Here is a 19,570-nt window from a genome sequence, read left to right as displayed (position 1 = left end):
GGGGGAGGTATTTAAAAGATGTGTAGATGTGATGCTTAGGGACATGGTTTACTGGTGGACTTGATGATCTTAAAGGTCTTTTCCAACCTAAACGATTCTATGATTCTAAAGTGCATGTCAGTCTTGATGTGTGTTGTAGCATTCACATTGCTGAGACTTTTATTTTTTTCCTCCCCCAATTAATGACAGTTTCCTTTCTGTTATTTACGCTAATGTTACTTGAAGACTGCTTTTCATATTTGATATGAAACTTCTAGTGGAAATATTGGGTTCCTTCAGGGGCATTTGCTTTATAATGCATATTGTTATTGATTATCAAGCCTGCAGAATTCAGTCTGCTTTCAGACTTCAGTTTTACATTCCTGACACAGGAAATTAATTTGCCAGGTTATTGGGTCTTGGGAGGAGACCTGAACATTTATGAAACCACTTTGACCTATTCTTCCCTGTACATGAGAAGGTTGCTCTATTACCAACCCTCTCTGCAGCTGCAGTGTTACTCGTTTACAAATTAGCTTAATCTGTTGGCATTAATGCTATAGCAGAGGAGTATTGAAGAAAGATAACAAAATGAAGGAGGTTCTACCCAAAAATCACTAGCTTGTTTGAAGTCACTGGAGAAAAATCTATGAGGTTACAGGAGAACCAAAAGGATCTAATATTGGAATTAGTTACAGAAATATGATTCTTTATTGTCAAATTGCTATAGAAACCCCCTCCTTTCTATTCATTTTTTCTTTCGTGTACAGAAATGCACCTGGAAAGCACAATACAGTCTACTTAGTAGGAAGATAAACAAGACATCTACTCCAGGTATCTCTCAGCTTAGCAGTCAGTCATCTCTCCGTGGTCAAACCCCTCATGGCAGCGAAACTTCCACTGTACTTTGCTCTGAGGACATCAAGATTAATGTAGCTTCATCTGATGTTATGAGTGAGTCAGCACAAGCTAAAGAACAACATCATCTTTTCCCCCGTAAGTTACTTTTCTTGACTGCCAATATCAAATGGATTTGCTTTCAGTGTTACTAGGGTGAATCTATGTCAAAGACACTGCTAGATGTACCAGTGTATTTCTCTTCAGGCATATGTAACTTTGTACAAGTCCCTCTGTGCCCTCCCTGTTAGCAAATTGGTTTAAAGACAATATAATCCCATGTGAATATTAAGTAAGAGTTTTAATTAGTATTCAGCTACAGCAGTTGTGTAATCAGTCATCCACACCTATAAGGTCCAACAGGTGGTGAAAACAGTGAAACCGTTCTCTGCCATAACCAACTGATCCACTGAATATGTATCTGTCTAACTTAGGGGGTTCTGTTTAACTCAGGGGTTTCTTACTCCGTATTCCTCCTACTCATCCATCAGTGATTACCTGCGCTTGATAGACCTGACAGAATAGTTTATCTGTTAGCTCTGCAATGCACTTCAGTACAAAGCTAGGTTGTCTTAAGTCTTTTCGCTTCCTTCTAAGTAAAGCTGGACCAGAAAAGCACGTTAGCATTTAGTACTGCTAATTGCCTTTTAATTGATATTTATATTATCATTATTAGGCTGACATCATGCTCTGCTAGACTCTAAATTACCACTCAGGAAGGAGCTCTTGGAGTCGTTTGGGATAGTTCTGTGAATGTTCAGTAGCTATCAAAAAGGCAAGAAGAACCCCAAGAATGAAGTGGAAGACAAAGCAGAAAACACGTTATGCAAAAATACAAATGTTTTGTACGTGCTTCTGCAGTTCCGATCCTTCCAATTCAGACAGGCTGGTATCAGAAGTAGTAAAGTTTGATGGAAAAAAGTGGTGAGGTATGTTAGAGATCCAGAATAGCTTCCAGATGAGAACCAATGAAATAGACTAGGGCTCTTCAGTGCAGAAAAGAAACGGCTGAATACAAAGTTACAACAGATCTCTGTAACATCATGAAGTGCATGGAAAAAAGTGATTAGAGAGTGCTTATTCACAAGTTCCCTTGACACCAGATTTATGGCACACTAAATTAAATTTTCTGGCAGAAAATTTAAAGCAACGGGAAGTGTTTTCATGCAATGCATGATTAGGAATTCATTGCTACAATATATTGCTGGAAGTATATTCAAGTCCAAAAGCAATTTAAATGAATAGAATTAAAAACAATTAATTGTTCTTAAATGTAAAGGAATGGGCACATTCTTTGGGTCTGAAAGACTTTTAGGTTCAGACTGCCGGAAGCTGGGTGGATATATCGGGAAGCTTGTGCTAATATCATATACTACCTATGCAGCTGCTGCTGTCCATGGCACTGAGCACAGATGAATGGCCTTCCTATGACATGAATGGGAGTAGCGGAGAATTCAAAGCTGTAATTTCAAGCAATTTGTTTACAGATGTAGGTGAACAATTGGTTTGTGTGTGAGATGAGATTTGAAAATAATCTTGAGAGCTGTAACAGCTGGGAGCCTCCATTTGCTGTGGGACATAAAGAAATATCCTGTGGCATGTGTGATGTATGGGAAGGATAACCTTTGGAACAAAATCTATCACATGATTGCCTGTGATTTCAGGGACTGGCCTGAGTCACCAGTCTGGTCCTCTCAAGGATTATGTTCCCAGCTCTAAAAAATATGGGAAGTTAGTTTCTGCAGGGCAGCTCTGTAGCAAAGGTTGGACTCTGTAATGAATTTGGAAGCTGCTAGAATCATGTTTAATCCAGGATTCTGATTATAGGATGCTTTGTGGACAAATCAGAAATGGATTCCAAGTACAGCTGCCCTGTAGCCTTGTACCCCAAATTCACAAAGCCTCATGTAACTCATCCAGACATAATTTTGAGAGCACACACAACCCTAACCCATATGTATACATACATGTATTTCAAAAGTGGGAAAGAGATTTTTTAGTAGGCAGCTAATCAGTAGATACAGCTGAGTGTGGCTCTTGCAGAAAGATTTCTTTTAAGGAAAGAATTCATAACTCAATATAAAGCCTTTTGTACAACTGTCATTTAGATGCTGTTGTTCGGGGACTGCTGCTGTAGAACGTCTGCTTGTACAAGTTTGATTTTTCAGTGCTGTTGGCTGAGTGAGGACCTGTACTAGTCCAAAAGTTTAAATGTTACATCATGTTGACAAAGGTGAATGTGGAAGCTGCAGTCCTTGCAGCTGTGGTATAACAACAGGTCACTGCTGAGGTAGTCTCATTTATCATTCAGTCCCCATCTAACCAGGCAAAGGTTTTACAAAGCAGATTAGTGTTCTAAGCTTGCTTCCTTCACCACATTTTAAAAAATCTCTTTCCATGCAGACAGAGACTATATGATCTAAATGTACTAAAGGAAAGCCTAATTTTTCATGGTTACTGTGTAATGAAGAATGTGTGTATGCAATCAGTTCAAATGGCATACATTTTCTTCACACTGAGAAGTAAAATGAGAGACCTGTATCTGAGAGATTAAACACTAACTGGATTCTATCCCCAGAGCTTTCCGGCCAGCAGTTTAGCTTTGAATTCTCAGTCAAAAACATACTTTTAAAAGAGGAGGTATAAATATTTGTGCAAAGGATCTTCATTACAAAACTTATACCTGAATTTGGGGCTTTTCTTTGGGATTGATCAGTGTCTTTACAATTGATTTATCATTGTTAGATCCCTGCAAAACAGGTAAATATTAGTACCCCACTTCACAGATGATTAACTAAGGCATAGAAATCCAGGTCAGGTGAAATTACTACATTCTTCTTTGCTGTTTTTCTCTTTTCTAATTAATGTCTGACTAGCTCACAGCTATAGAGGTTAATATTTCAAAAATATGGACAAGCTTGAGTATTTGTTTTCCCAGTTTCTCCAGATGGAGAATTGGAACAGGTTCTAATGCTACAAAATGGAGGGCAGAGAGGTATTGTGCCCTCTGTTTCTGTTGATCAGCCAAAAAAAGGAGCTGTATCTTTGTGGTATTAGCCCTGGTTTGCTTCCTGTCATCTCCCTCCAAAATCTGCCAACAGGACTGCTTTCAGGACTGGCTTTAGACAACTCAGCTGATGTTGGAGAAAACATCAAATGTAGCCACTGCTTAGTGTAGCTCTCTTCCCCCAAAGCACCATTATCTGCAGAGTAGATGTGTTTCAGATACCCAGCTACTCAATCTGCCCAAATGGTAACCATAAATAGAAAGGACTGGGTTCTTCTAAGAAGGGTTCTGACGTTGCATGCCAAGAACAGATGAGATTTGTACGCAGCCTTAGTTCAGTTTGAGCAGAGGCTCCCTGCCCAAATCGATGCCAGGTTCCAGACCCTGTGGAGGTCAGCCTTTGTATTCAGACCGCTCCTCAGCTCTAGAAGGTCCAGTGGCATAGCCAGCACCTTACAGGCTCACACTTTGAGACTAGTAAGGGTCACAGTGGAGCCATCATTTCTGACTGGGACCTTGACACTCTTGAAACTCACCTGGCCACAGCTAATAGAGGATCTTCATTATAAGCATGGTTCTTAAAATTTTAGCCCATTAGCTGGTGCCCAGCAACTTGTTCCATGCATGTCTTACATGTATGAATTCACAGTATAATATTCTGTACTTCTAACAAGTAGAAATAGTTTGTGCTGCTATTTCACACAGTCAACATTCAGCAGTCATTTTCTATGATACTATATGTGGTGCTTCACAAAAATGTAGGAAAAGGACCTGTTGAATTTGGGGATTACAACTTCAAGGTGTTGAGTGCTCAGTAAACGTCACTTATTACCATCTAGGACATATTGAGCACCTCAGAGGATGACTTAGAATTTGACAGCTAACACTGGGATTTTTAATAACAAGTGTGACAGTTGTTTTACTGCATGAGTGATTGGAGGGAATAACGCAGAGAAGATGGCCATCTCAGTGTCTCTCCAGGGGTTTGGCATCAAAGCAGGAATAAAGCAGCAGTGGGAAGGAAAACTAAGATGTCAATTTGAAGGAAAACAATGAGTTACATTGGTTTTCCAGGTGTTCAAGGGAGAGGAGAATATAAGCATTCACATTACAGTGGAAGGCAGAAAGAAAGTAAAGAGTGTTATTAGTGAGAGAGATCTGCTCAAAGGTGGATAATCTGGAAACTATAGCCAATGATGGGCTACTTGAGGACATGTCTTAAGTTTTAGTGGATGCTGATAAGAAGACACAGAGAGGTAATTAGATAAACGTATTAAATTCCATATGACATTTAAAAGAAGAATGGCAAAGTGATACAGTACACTTAGAAATTCAGAAGACTTGACAGTTATGCCAGTAGAATGCTAACAGCACAGTACAGGAACTGAAAATAGACTTTCTGCATAGTTTGTTCAAATCTACCTGTTTTTCTAATACGCTATTTTTATAAGCATCTAATGTAAAAAATATTTAGTATCTTCTACTTGATGTTTTTTTTTTTTTCTCACAGCTGAAAGAACAAAGCTTATGTTTTCAAAAGTGATTAACAAATTGGGTACATTCATATTTGGGTACCTATCTTGAAACCTCTTTAAAAAGCTGCTTTTTTTGAAGAAATTTTAATTTTTAGAAATACTAAATAGCAGGTTTCTTTAGGATGTCTCATTCAGGCCAGCATATATGGCCTCCTCTCTGCAAGGAAGAGAGGAATGCACTATCAAGTTGGCATGTTTTAACAGAATCTTTTATTTTTTATCAGCCCTACAGAAAGTCATCCAGCTAACACATGAAGAGGTGTCAAAAGATGTCCATAAACAAGAAGATATGGTTAAGAAGATTGGACTGCAGCGGTACCTTACCTGATGGGTTTCTGAATGACTAGGAGAAGCAACTCATCAGGACAGAGCTTATGCTTTTTTTTTCTTTTTTTTTTTTTCTCCCAAACAATTGAATTCAGCATTCAGTGAATTCAGATGACATTTACATTTTTTGGCATGGGTGGCAGAATAGCCCATTTTACTGCTGTGCAAGCAGTATGTATTTTCTGGAAAATACCCCATGAATCTTGTCTTTGCAAACAGGAGAGACCTTATGCTCCAGCAGCTTTGTAGAAAAAGCGACGTTCTATCTTATTCCTGTAGAATTGTTTCTGTTTCTACCATTGCATTTTTCAGTAGTCTCTCTATAACATTTCCAGCTAAGCTTATATTAGATGTGTTCCCTCATTACTCAGTTCTGTGGTGGTTTCCACAGCTATAAGATCAACATGACAAACCATTCTTACAATCAAACTTTGCTGAAGCATTTTTTCCCCTGAGTTGAGATCAAGAGAAATAAATTTTGTACCTGGATAGCTCCAGCCAGTCTGTAATATTAAGAATGTTTTATCAGCACCTGTAGAATTTTTCACATTCTGAGGAAGGCATACTGCACGCTATTTTAAACCTTGTTGTGTGTGTGTCTTACAGTTTGTTGCCAGTGGCTCAGAAGAATTACAGAGTAATAAACATGCCATTCATTAAGGATCAAGAGAGCATAATATCAAGGAAGCAGAAGCCAAGGCAGGGGTAAGGGTACAAATCTGTTTTTGAAGCACATTATATGCTGTATAAACTCATCTCTATGTGTGGAAAGCATCTGGCATACAGAAGTCAGAGAGCATTTTATTACATGAGACCAGAGCAGGCCAGTGAAACCTTGCAGCACACTTAGTACATTTCAATGCAATGCGAGGGCACTTTCCTGGAAGGATGTGACTGGCATGAAAGATGGTACAAATCCAAATTTAATATCACTTACAATTTTTTTTATTCATAAAATTCTTTCATAAATTTGATTAATTAAAAAAACCTAAATTATACTAAATTTGGATTTTTACTGAGAATAAGGAGATCTCAAAATTTACGTGGCTCACATCGCTGCATGTTCTGAGCAACACAGGTGCTTACCACAAAATGGTTACCACAAGATGTTAATTGGAGTTTTCTGTGTTGTTTAGTTGCAGCTGCCATATCAGCTCTTTCATTAAAAGCAAATCTAACTTATGTGCCGATATGAGGCAAAAGTTCACAGCAGTACGTGAAGAAGCAGCTTGTTGTTTACGTGATACTCTAGAGCGCCTTGAGAGGTAGGAGGTGACTGTTTTCTGCATACTCTTAAAACACTACACACCTTGCTTCTGACCAGATTTAGGACTTGTCTTCAGGCCTTTTAAAGATGCATTTATATGGATTGACATTAAAATAAGAATGCAGGGATGATGATAGAAAGTTTTATGACTGACTATGTACAAAAAATATATTACAGGTTCAATATTTACAGCAGTGTTTTGGGATATTTCTAAATGACTTTTCTGGAAATAGTTTTGCTAAAAACATTGGATGTATTTACTTGGGACATCGTAGTCCTTTTCACCCAAAGACAGAATAATGAATTCATTCACAAACAATCTATATGGCTGTCTTGTGTTTTCAGTTCAGAAGTCACTGTATTGTTCTTCAACGTTACTTTGACTCTTCTTACAGTAACAGTTGCAATGTCCTCTCTCAACACCTTTTCCCAGATCAGTGACATTTCTACCTTGTCGACCAGCTGAAGCCTGTCATCCTTTTCCTTTCACTCAGAAACATTCATCTGTGATGTTTGTGCAAATTCTTTTGTCTCAGTAAGCATCAGACCTTCTCTACATTGCTGTTCTGAAGGGTGTTACAGGCACAGTTTTCTTTTGCCCTCTCACTTCCTTCTTTCGATTCTTTTGTTCCATTTTGTACTTAGATTTTTTTTGTCCCCAGAGCCTTCCTTATCTGGAGCTTGGTCCTTGTTTTCTTCCCTGAGCAGCTGCTGTGACTGCATAAGGAACGAATCATTCCAGCATCCTGCAGTATGGAAAGACAAGTCAGATGGAAACTTACTACTTGCAGCTATTTTACCATTCTCCATACAGCCACACAAGTGTATTCTGTTTGATCAGCATTTTGAAACCTCAGTTTGGCAGGATATAGTATAAGTAATTTATTGGAAAGAAAAGCAGATGTTTGTTTTTGTTATAACACAGTAGTACTTTTTGTAGGAATGCATATTTGAGCCCAATCTCTGGGTCAAAATTCTAGCTCAGGTCACTCTATTCCACCTCTCTTCTGTTGTATGTTAAATAGTATTTTACCCTAAATCGCTGTGCGGTATTCTGTTTGTTTTTAAGCAGTGGATACATGATAGAAATTGGAGGTTGAATTTCAGTTTAAATGTTTTGATTCTGAAGTTTTATTTCTTACCCACAGCCTAGAGTTGATATAAAACGTAAACATGTTTGAATATGTTTGTAGAAATATGAATGTATACAGAACACTGCAACAGCAAAAATTATTATTGTCTACAGACTGAACATACAATGTGTTCTTCATATTCATTGTCTTCCGCCTTCCTTAGTATCTTCCCAGTTAACTATGCAGAAGTGTGGTAATGTTTAAAACACAGCTTTAAGGGTTTTTTTGTAGGAGGCAGGAAGAGCGATGTTGTCAAAAATACCAGGCTTTGAAACAATTGAAGTATTTTAGAAGAGACATGGAAAGAATAAGACAGCTGGGCATGAGAGCCGAAAGAGAACGTGATGAAGATGGACTAAACTGGTAAGGAGGCACAGAAACCCTTAGTTCAAATGAGATGGTCAGGGTCCCAGAGTTTTGTCTTTAATACAAAAAGCTTTTTTTTTTTTTCTTTTTTTCTCCCCAAAGCAAAGTATCACTAGAAACCATTGAATCAGTTGCTGGAAATGCAGGCTCTTCAAACTGGTAGGAACAAAAATAGAGATATGATCTCTAGGAGCAGATCTCAGCCTGCTCAGCAAATAGGTTAATTGGAAACGGTAAGAAAGGGGATAAGTAAGAGTTCCTTTCCAGTGATATTGGGCAAAAAGCACTCAGTCCTTGCATTCGCACACCCTCCCCAGCATGCAGCTTTATAGGAGACTTCTTCTGCCAGGAAGTGTGTAAAACACACTGTACGCCGAAGATGAGAGAGATTGTATAAATGTACATGGGTTAGATTCACAACTTCTTACTGAACTGAACATTCACAGTACTAAAACTGATGGCAAAGGAGACTTTGACTCTAGCTGTCCATCCATGTTAAAAGGAAAAATATTTCCCTGCCAATGTTTATGAACTGCACATGTATAATACTGCAACACTTACAAGGGCAAGCAGAGTAATCACCTAAACGCTTCCCAGTTCAGCAATTCTGCAGATTGCTAGTGTTTTATGTTTGAAAGGATATTAGCTGTATCCAGTGATCAGCTTCCAGATACACACCAGAAATAGCCTACCAGAGTACCTCAGCAAGCTCAGAGCGTGTTCCCTACTGCCCTGTCCAGGAGAACTCCTTGACATGAGATTACAGAGTATGCAAACTACATGGAACATTTTTTTATCAGCCTGCCCTCTTTTGCTCTCCTTGCTAGTAAGCTTTCTGTCCTTCATTATTTGAGATAACAAAATCCATTTTCAAAAGTCCATTTCAAAATGCAGGTGGCCCAGGAACATATCAGTCATGCGTTAATGAATAAACCTAGTCTGGGCCTATCTAGCAGAACGCTGGTTTTAATTGTCAAACATATATACTCCAGCTGTCCCCCAAATTTAAGATCTGGCATGTAAATAAGCCCTGAAACTGGAGTGGATGTGGTTTTGTTTTTATAGTTATAGTTCCGCTAGAAGAAGCCTTAATTTGGACCAAGCTCCATGACTATAAAGGAGACTATACCAATATGGCTTCTTACTTTCCCCCTGTGCAAGAACGGTACTACAAGTCTGCTGTTCCTTCATATGAAAATTGTGCTTCCATAGTCAGGAGGCTGTCTTGCTATGACTATGCCAGCACGGTTAGACGAGCATAGCTTCTATGCCAGGCCTGTTCTGCAAAGTACTATCTATCCATGAGGGGTACGAAGAGTGAAATCTCTGATAAGGCTGGTCAACCCCCTTGTGGAGACACAAAGTCATGACAGAGAAATTGCTTTCACCATACCACTTGTTTCATTTACAATAGGGCTGTTTTTTCCCATACTCTTGCAAACGCTACCTTGCCAAGAAAGCTGAATCACAGTAGGAACACTTTACTAGTATATGCTGTCTGTCTCGTTGTCTTCTCCCTCTCATGAAGTGAGAAAAAAAACAAAAATATAAAATACAAAGTGTGATATAAGAGTATACTGAACATAGCTTCCTTTCTCAAATAAAATGTCTTAATGTGTGGATGGGTTGTAAAAGGCCTGTGTGTGACACAATTGCGGTAACCTGGGTAATCTAGCCAGGAGTTAGCTATACAGCCATACCCATGCTAGCAGTGTACTACTGAGCGTAGAACTGGCCCTACTGAAGATGAGGACCCACGTGTTTCCTTTTTTACTGGTTTAAGGAGGAAATTCCTCACCCCTCTCCTGCTGTCCCAGTAACATGTATCTTAAAGTGGAGGGAGGCAGTACCTCCTGCCAACGTGCTGCCAAATCCTCAGCCCTTTGCAATGACAGCCACAGCACACCCCAGTCATGCACAGTCTAGAAAGGTTTGGAACATCAGCCTCCAGGACTGTCAAGGCAGCACTGCAGAATTTACACAGAACGCTAAAAAAAAAGGCAGTCTTTTCACAAGAGTTTTATTTTTATTGCAATGTGTAATTTTCCTTCTGAATCTCTATATTCAGAGTGAAATGGTAAAGACTGCGTGTTACAGTGCACTTACATCAGTGAGATTTATGTCAGCACATAAAGAGACAAGAATGATGATAGCACAGGGAAAAGGGATAGTAAAGAGAATCAGAAAGTGTGTCAGATCAGGCACTGATTGCGCTGGAAAATCTGTAGATGCTAAACAAAATAAATAGAGAAAAGATGAAGAGGACAAATCTGTAGTAAAATGGAAACATTTGTTAGGATTTTATTATTTGCTTTCAAACCCAAGTTTGTCATCCAAAATTTAAATGAAGAAGCATCTATTTCAATGCCCTATAAAGGGAATCAGTGCACAAGTCCAATAAAGCAAAGCTCTTTCACATTATTCTCTTGGAATTACACTGAGTATTGCATTCCCCAAAGAGCCATTTTTTCTGTGGAAGCTATGGAGGTGGTGAAGTGGCAGAAATGCCAGGCAAACCCAGAGTTATTAATCAGATATGCATTTGTTCCCAGGGCTTCTCTTTTATTGCTGTTCTTCTTTCTGCTAAAGGTTTCCTGTATTGCTTGCCAGACTCCCAGAGTCTGTGAAGAGTGACCATTATGTACAGAAAATCTTAAAGAAACTGGAAAAATATGGCAAGGCTCCTGACTTGAAAATTCATCCAGACACCTTTCTTAAGGCTCTGGCTGATCTACAGGTGTGGGAGCTGTGTTCTCCAGAAATTGCTGCAGCTGTGGAGGTGAGATGAGTCCAGTTCTTGATTCTCTGTGTGATGAGGGTGGGAAGTGCAGGCACCTATGGGTGAAATTCATGCAGTGGAAAGTTACCAGATGAAATAATTTAGGATCTCACTAAATGAAGATGCTACTATTCACCTTTTACAAGGCACTGTGAACTCCTCAGAAGAAAGACATTATGACAAGCATTGGATTATTAATCCGTATCATTTTATTATATATTATGTCATTGTTGATTTATTTACCGCCACAGTGAAAGTGACATCTGTCATAAATTGTTAGGACACTTGAAGAGAAACATTAACTACTTGTGCCCTGAAAAGGCCTGTCATTCCCAGTAGTTACATCCATGAGCTATTCAAGTTAATGCATTACATCGCTGATCCAGGAACTCTGTAGATATCTTTGTTTTGCTTCAGCAATGTTAAAAAAAAACCCACTTCTCAAGATCTTAAGTTGGACTCAACTCTTGTAGTTCTAGAAGCACTTGGCAGAAGAGGAAGGACGCAAGAAAGGGAAGACAGTACATTTAGAATGTATACTATTATGTAGTCTAATCAGGTATCTAACTTACAAAACATGGCAATGATGCCACCTTGTGTTTTTTGTTCTCATCACAGTTATTTCCCCTAACCTACAAGACAACAGAAATCTCTGAGAGGCAGCAGGTTACTGTGCATCTTACATATATCGAGTGTTATTGTGCCTTACAAAGGCAAAGGTTTAGCACCCAACATGTGGAGATCAGACTACCTGTGTTTTCTTGATGTCTTATAAAAATGGCCATTTTAGCTTTTGCCCTAATTTGCATAGTCACTAACCGGAGAGGCAGCCTTGCCTTAATGTTCAACATATAAGTCTCTGTTGCTTGCTGGTTTTAGATCTATTTCTTTGCCGTTTCCATTCTGTTCCCTTTGCATTTTGATCCCTCACATTAGTGCAATAGTAATAGAGAAAAACATGTGACCATGGCTGAATCTCCTATCTACTTATTTATACGTCTTTCAAAAATAGCCACAGAGGAAGGAGGACCTTGGTGCTCCTTCTGACTGGAATAGATAAAGGAAACTCGCATTTTAGGAGCAAGAAGAGCATCACTGAATATGAGCTGGCTGATACTGACAGAGATTCCAGATGAAGTTCTTATTTAACTTCAAGTTGCTTTAATGTATGTACTACAATGGTAGGTAAAAGACAGCTGCAAGTTTAAATCACAAAGACTTGACTTGGAAGGAATCAGGACATAAATTGCAATGAAGATTGTAGGGTTTTCCTTTTAATTCATTTTAGAGCATATCCAGCTGTTCTGAAAGTTGCATTAAAAATGTTTTGGTGATATAAAGCACTATACTAACTGTTTGCAGAAGCCATTACATTTGTTCTGTTGTCACAATGGTCAAATCTCTCTCTTGCACATAAATCAAAAGCTCAGGAAAGAACCTTTTTCTGTTTCAGTTTGTACGTGAAAGTATTGTGCAGATGCCAGAAGAGGATTTCAGCGAGTGGTTTCAGACAAGAGTAGCCCCCCTCAGTGCACAGTCCTCCACCTTTTAATCAAATGGCCAGATGAGATGGTTTTCCAGCTACAACTGTCTTCAAGCAGAAAACTACTGCCTATTGAGATCTGCCTCAAGCAAGACTGGGGAAGGGGAATTAACTTCAGGAAGTCCCACTGGCCGCTCTTGCACAACTGAAATTTGTCCCTCTACAGTGCTCTGTTGACTGTAGTCAGACATAGAAAATAAAAGCTAAATATTTTTGTTCCTTCCTGTACGATGTCTTGGACTCACTGTCAAATTTCAATCTCATCTAACCATGTAGGATGAAGACTGAGTTTTCTAATCACAGGTCAGGTCATCTCTTCAGACATTCCTCTAACAATACCTACAGTATAACAAGCATCTACTTGGTACGGATATACTGATTTTCATATCTAAATAGCATTGTCTCTGTTTGCTCTTCATTTTAGCTCTCCTTTTTAAAAAATATCCCAAGCACAGGCTAGTTGTAAGCTTTAATCAATTCTTTTTTTGCATTAATTCCTTTTCGTAATTCGGATGTTTTATTTTTGCATTGAGTTTATTCTGTAGTTATTCTGTGATCATGGATTAATTCTTGCCTTATTAAAATCAGTATTGAAAAACCAAGCATCCTTAGATGCATTTCCCAGGTTTTCACCTGACATGTTTTCCCCCGATGACCTTAGCATATATTTGCTATTACTCTGCTGGGTAAGACAGTAGAATGACACCCTTGAACTCACAGTGATAAATATACAACCTTTGTGAACCTGTCTGGGCTTAACCATGTATTTCATGGTGGGTCACAATTGCTGGGTGATGGAATCAGTGACCAAGGGACCTTCTAAGCTGATGATCTTAATGAGCTGCTTACCTGCCTGTCAAAGCTTCCAGAGGACCCACTGGGGAGAAATGCTGTTGATCCTTCAGCCGCAATAAGGGGAAACAATGCCAGCTTAGGGTCCAGGTGAGTATAGTGACCACTGATGTGTAATATGTTATTAATTAATGGCCTTATTTTGTCCTCTTCCTCATTATCAAGAGAGAAATGCTTTTCAAGGAAAAGAACAAAGAACACAGATTTCTTTGACTTACAGGCATCAGAAAAAAGTAAGCTCTTAAAGTTCTGTTGTGCTCCCACTTTTCTCATTCTATATGTGGTGGTAATAAACTAGCATTTGTACAGGTAGTGAAGCCCTATTTTCCCCTGCCCATGCTTTTCTTTCCCTGCATCTCAAAATCCATTGGCAAACTTTCCTCCAAAACTCTGTAGGACTGATCTAGTGCCCAGTGAAATCGGTGGCAGTGCTTCTGTCAGATGACGAGGATGAGGTCTCATTCTGACCTATGAGACCTCAACTCCCCTGTTCACTTCCATTTTTTTTAACTTCCTTGCAGCCTTCCATATGTTTTGAGAAACCCTAGTTCTGCTGTTCTTTTGGGATCATTTCACCACAGTCTGAGTCAAGTTTCATTGTCAGTGCTTTTGTGTAACCCTGTAGTAACAGCTGATATTACATGCAAACAAAAAGAAATCTTAATTTAGCAGCTTGGGCGCTCCTGGTTGAACTGTGGTTGCACGAGGTGAAACCTTCATGTTGGTCCTTCCTCACTATATGGAACTGCAGATACAAGATTGTGAGTTTTCTTACATAAAAGAAATGGAAACAAAGGGGCTTGTCCTCAGCTGGAGTACATGAGCCATACTGCCGAAATCAAAACTTTATACCAGCCAAGCATGTGACCTAATGTGTCTGCCTGCATGTGAGATGAGATGATTGTGCCAAATGTAATTAGCTAATGTCTGAGCAGCTCTTTGAGATCCCAAAGCAGGATGCCAATGGTGAATGTTAGGAGTCTGTAATGTTTTTGTGGGATTATGAAATATCTTATGTATGTATTCGTTTGACAATGGCTCTTCTCTCTCCTATTGCCACTAGGTAACAAAAGAGACTCCTCCTCTAAGAAGAAAACAGATTTGTCTTTCCTCCTCCTCCAGCACCAGCCTAATGGAAAATTTTCTGCTTCTTTTACTCTGAGGTGGAGAAGAGCTCCTCTGGAGCAAAATAGCAGCTTCCCTTTTCCTGCTTCCTGATAAACTTACAGTTTCCTCAGACAAGATCCTCAACCCTACTCAAGTCTTTGCCAATTTAAAGGACTGAAACAATACAAAGAGGTTAGAGGTTCACACCCAGATAAAAGAAGACTTGGGCTCTTTAAACTTTCGGGTTTTTTTCCTGCAGATATCTTGGATTCTCCCAAATACTTCCGTGAACATCTCACAGTCTTCGATTCACTGCTTCAGTAGACCCTTGCAAGGTAGGTTCAAAGTAACCCATTTAACACGTTGGAGATGGATGGACCAAGAGTCCAAGCAATTTGCTAAAGGTCAACAGAGCGTGTGGTAGAGCTGCTGGATTAGTGTTCTGTCCGCTCATCCTTCCTCCCATTCTGTTCTGGTCCTTTACAATTTCAGCTAATGGGCCAGTCATTCACAAAATCCATTAGCCAAAACAAACTGTGCAAGCTTGGGTTGGTCACTTACTTCATGCACTGGATGGATGTTTGCGGTATTCAGATGTGGAACTCACAGGTGGAGAATCTTGATCCTGTTTCCTGCTGCCTGATGTGTTCCCAGTGTCATCGAAACCCCACCCTCCTCAGATTACACCTCTGTGAAACTGAAGTAAGAACATTTTCCTGGGTCTCACTAGTAGCAGGGCAGAAAGTTATTGCTGCGTGAGAATTGCTTGGACATTAGGCTGATAAATGTTACAGGAAAACTCATCAATTAAAATAATAAGTAATGCCTCTTTCACCATTCACCCTTCCCATCCACTTCACAATGGTTCTGAAATTGTCATCTCTACTCTCTTTTCATAGGAAAGATTTCATCATGGTAGAAAAGAAGCCAACGATCCTATTATATCAACAGCGATACTCCCACTGTGTTTTATATTGGAGATAAAAAGCAGCATCTTATAAATAGGGATTATAAAATAAACATCTCTGTCTTTCTTGGAGATAGGCTGTTTTATTGTAAATAAATTGTAGGGGGTATTCAGAAATCAGGGTATGTCTTTCTAATTGGAATTTCAGCTTTATGTATCACTGCTCTATTCTGCTGTCTTGTAAATTAATGGCACCATGCCAGCATGTTAAAGAGACGCAACTATATTTGGCCTCACACATTAATAACAGTGATTCTTTTTGCTAACTTTTAATAAATATCACTGTTTTAGCATTGCAGGAGATGAAAGCTCAGGCTAACAAACCCCAGAATATTTGGGACCAGTGCCAGCTCCTATTAAGGTCAATGGAAAGGTTCTTATTGACCCTGTGGAGTATCGATTACTGTAAAATCAGAATAGGTTGTTATGACAAGTGCAAAGGCTGATCTTGTAACCAGCAGCTCGATCTTTTATTCAAGGCACTAAGTGTTTGTAGCCATACTTTTTGCTATGCAGCAAGCCTACACAAAGCAAAATAAAAATATGCTTCCCAGCAGGAAAGCTGACTAACCACCAAAAGGAAGTGATCAAAGAGAAAAAAAGATGTGACAGAAGGAATGCAGCTGGGAAGGATTCTCGGATACCCCAACCTTAATTTCCTATCTCTGATGATATTTCTTCTTGTGTGCCTAAAAGCAGCTTCCAAAGAAGGACGAGTGCTGGACTTGTACCAAGGGCATGAAGTCATTGATCTGGACAAATCCTTTAGCTGTTCAGTGGCGGAGAGGTTTCTGTACAGACACATTCTTCTTGCTGAAGTCCCCATCCTACTCCTCTATCTACAGACTTCCAAAGACTTGATTTCCTCTTTCTGGATGCTAAAAGGTTCAAAGGCCCCTTCAAGAGGCATTTTACTGGGAAGCGTGTCTGAGTAATGATTTAGTACTATCAAGGGCTGGTTTATGGAAAATAATATCAGAGCTGTTTTGAATCATCAGAGTAGAAATAATGACACCAAATGTATATGTGGATAGGACTGTTCTTCATCCACTGCCTGGAGTGCAATGAGCGGAAGTAAAGCTTAATCTTTCCCGCTTTGGCTGGAACTGAATCTCACCTTTGAAAGTAATAGCAAGCTCTGTATCAGGGGTTACCTTAACCAGGCTCATCGTCTAGAGAAGCTGGATGTCGTGGTTTAACCTCAGTCGGCAACTAAGCACCGTGCAGCCACTCGCTCACTCCCCACCCCCCCCGGTGGGATGGGGGAGAGAATTGGAAAAGCACAAGTGAGAAAAACTCGTGGGTTGAGATAAAAACAGTTTAATAATTGAAATAAAATGATGATAATAATAATATGATAATAATAATAATACACAAAGCAAGTGATGCACAGTGCAATTGCTCACCACCCGCCGACCGATGCCCAGCCAGTCCCCAGGCAGCGGCCCCCCCCGGCCAGCTTCCCCCAGTTTATGTGCTGAGCATGATGGCACATGGTATGGAATGTTTCTTTGGCCAGTTTGGCTGTGCCCCCTCCCAGCTTCTTGTGCACCTGCAGCCTTCTCAGTCAGTAGAGCATGGAAAACTAAAAAGTCCTTGGCTAGCGTAAGCATTACCTAGCAACAACTAAAACATCGGTGCCTTATCAATTTTGTTCCCATCCTAAATCCAAAACACAGCACTGTACCAGCCACTAAGAAGGAAATTAACTCTATCCCTGCCGAAACCAGGACACTGGAATAACAGGTTTTGGGCACACATCTTCCCCTCTCTATTTTTTGTTATAACCCACACAAGGGTTGGCATGGCTTGTTCCATCCCACCCCTCAGTTCTTCTGGGTAGGAAACATAATTGCCTCCTATTTTTAAATTTGCAGCCCTGTATTTGGGTGTTTGTTTTTCTTTAGCAAAACCTTGGCTTCCTTGATTTAACTGACTACTGGCTGAAAGAAATCAATGTGTAACCTTCTCCTGAAAAGATCATAAACAGCTGATCGCGAGAAGCTGGGAGGACATACCGGGGGTCTGAAACACCCTGAAATTGCCCTGTTTCTTGTACTCTTCTTAATCATCCATCATTGGCCAATGTCAAAGATGGGATGTAGATGCATTTTGGTCTACCTGATGCTTGTGTTTTATGACAAAATTGGAGAGGGAGGGAAAAGTTGGTACTGTTGGGTAACAGTCCAAATACCAGTGTGACTATAGCATGTTTGAAGTTGTATTTGTCTATTCATCAGGGTAACAGGAAGCAGAAAGGATACTCATTCAGGAGCCCTTTCAACAGTGAGAAGCGAGGAACACTCTTTTGCTGCTATGCCAGAAGGGCAGGGAAACAGCAGCATTCATCCCATTGAACCACCCACTGAGTTCCGTGTTTTGAGGATGCCACCACAGCTGACTGTGACTCTCTTCCTCTTTGCAGTAAGTGGCCATTTCCATACTAAAGTGCGGTCTTAAGGAATAAAAGGCAGATCCTAGATTATTCTGCAGTCAAGAAGGGCAATAAAGGGTATGTTCCACTGGAAGGTAAAGAATTTGCTCTTGCACAAAGCAGAGCAACCTCAAAGTTAACTCTTTCCTATCAGAATATGCCTTCCAAAGGAGCTGGCATGCTATAGCTACACAAATCTCCTGCAGGCTTTAAACTGATTACTGCATCAGCCCCACACAATTACATTATTTTCAGTGGTGTCAGTCCTGATTAACAATGTCAGTTTTCACGATTCTGATTTTCCATTGTTGAACTAGACCATTGCAGTGCACTTCACAGGGGCAGGATTAGACCCTAAAGGAGGGAAAAGCTAAAAAGAAAGGCTTTTTTCTTTGTTGACATGTCTTTCCTTTTTTTTTTCTGGCAAATGGTTCTTTGTTTTCTATGTGATTTATATAGCTTTTTATTAGGGTGGCTATATTTTAGTACATCACATTGTAAATTATACCTGACTTTATATGATGGATTTAATCATTGTGCTATAAATTGTAATGGATTTTTAAAAGAACCCATCATGGTTGACAACTGGGGCATCTAATTTATTTCTAATGCCAGATTACTGTAACAGTTATCAAAACATTGTCTTGCACAGATAGTTTATTAGAACAATTCTCAGAATATTCTAACAAATGCTTGTCTTTAAGAGGCTGTTTCCTACCTATGGTTCTTCAAACCATGTTTACAAAGTAGGGCTGGTTGCAGCTAAGGGAAATAAGTATGGTCTATAATGAAAACTTTAAACAAAAAGTGTGGAGGGAAGATTACAATGTCCAACTGTTCCCATTTGTTATAGGAAAAGAGGAGGAACTGTGACCCATATAATCTAAGTGGCTGAGATAAAAATGACAGAAAAGCAAGCTTTTGCTCTTGAAAAAAGATAGACTTGATTACTGCAGGCTTGCAGTGCATCCTGCGGCACCCTTATAAAAAGAATCCGGGACATGAGCAAGGACTGAATATTGTTCAGCTTTTTTAAAAGCCCTCTCCAAATTCCACAAGAGAATTACCAGATTTTCTCATGCATGAAGTGTAAAAAGAAAATACTGGAATTATTAAACAAAACAATCATTTAGTATGGAAACTGTGTGGGGATGGGCAATGGGTAATCACACTCCTCAGTCATAGGCAAGGAACATTAGCCAGGTAGTCTTTCTCTACAGTTACAGCCCCCTCTATAGCTAAAGGGGTCAAGAAGCCCTTCACCCCCACAGAAATCCAGAAGTACCTACGCCCACACAAGTTAGTGTAGGTACTCTGGATTCTGGTCATTTCTGGAGAAGCAGTTCTCTCGCTGTTAGCTATAGAGGGGGCTAAGAG

The 19,570-nt window shown here is 39.7% G+C and overlaps 1 protein-coding gene across 1 annotated transcript in view; it reads left to right on the top strand.

Annotated features, from left to right (window-relative positions):
• Window positions 1-13,020, top strand: part of CCDC60 (coiled-coil domain containing 60) — a 43,727-nt gene extending 30,707 nt beyond the window's left edge. The window contains exons 7-13 of the mRNA XM_009330822.1: window positions 750-975; window positions 5,643-5,733; window positions 6,352-6,450; window positions 6,882-7,010; window positions 8,377-8,508; window positions 11,101-11,290; window positions 12,744-13,020. Coding sequence (XP_009329097.1) covers window positions 750-975; window positions 5,643-5,733; window positions 6,352-6,450; window positions 6,882-7,010; window positions 8,377-8,508; window positions 11,101-11,290; window positions 12,744-12,842 — 966 coding nt within the window. The 3' untranslated portion in view covers window positions 12,843-13,020. The remainder of the gene's footprint in view (window positions 1-749; window positions 976-5,642; window positions 5,734-6,351; window positions 6,451-6,881; window positions 7,011-8,376; window positions 8,509-11,100; window positions 11,291-12,743) is intronic.
• Window positions 13,021-19,570: the final 6,550 nt, after the last annotated feature.

The sequence above is a fragment of the Pygoscelis adeliae genome, unplaced genomic scaffold (assembly GCF_000699105.1).
Source record: "Pygoscelis adeliae isolate BGI_AS28 unplaced genomic scaffold, ASM69910v1 Scaffold358, whole genome shotgun sequence".
NCBI lineage: Eukaryota > Metazoa > Chordata > Aves > Sphenisciformes > Spheniscidae > Pygoscelis > Pygoscelis adeliae.
The sequence above is the reverse complement of the archived record's forward strand: the minus strand, read 5'-3'. Positions and strand labels throughout refer to the sequence as shown.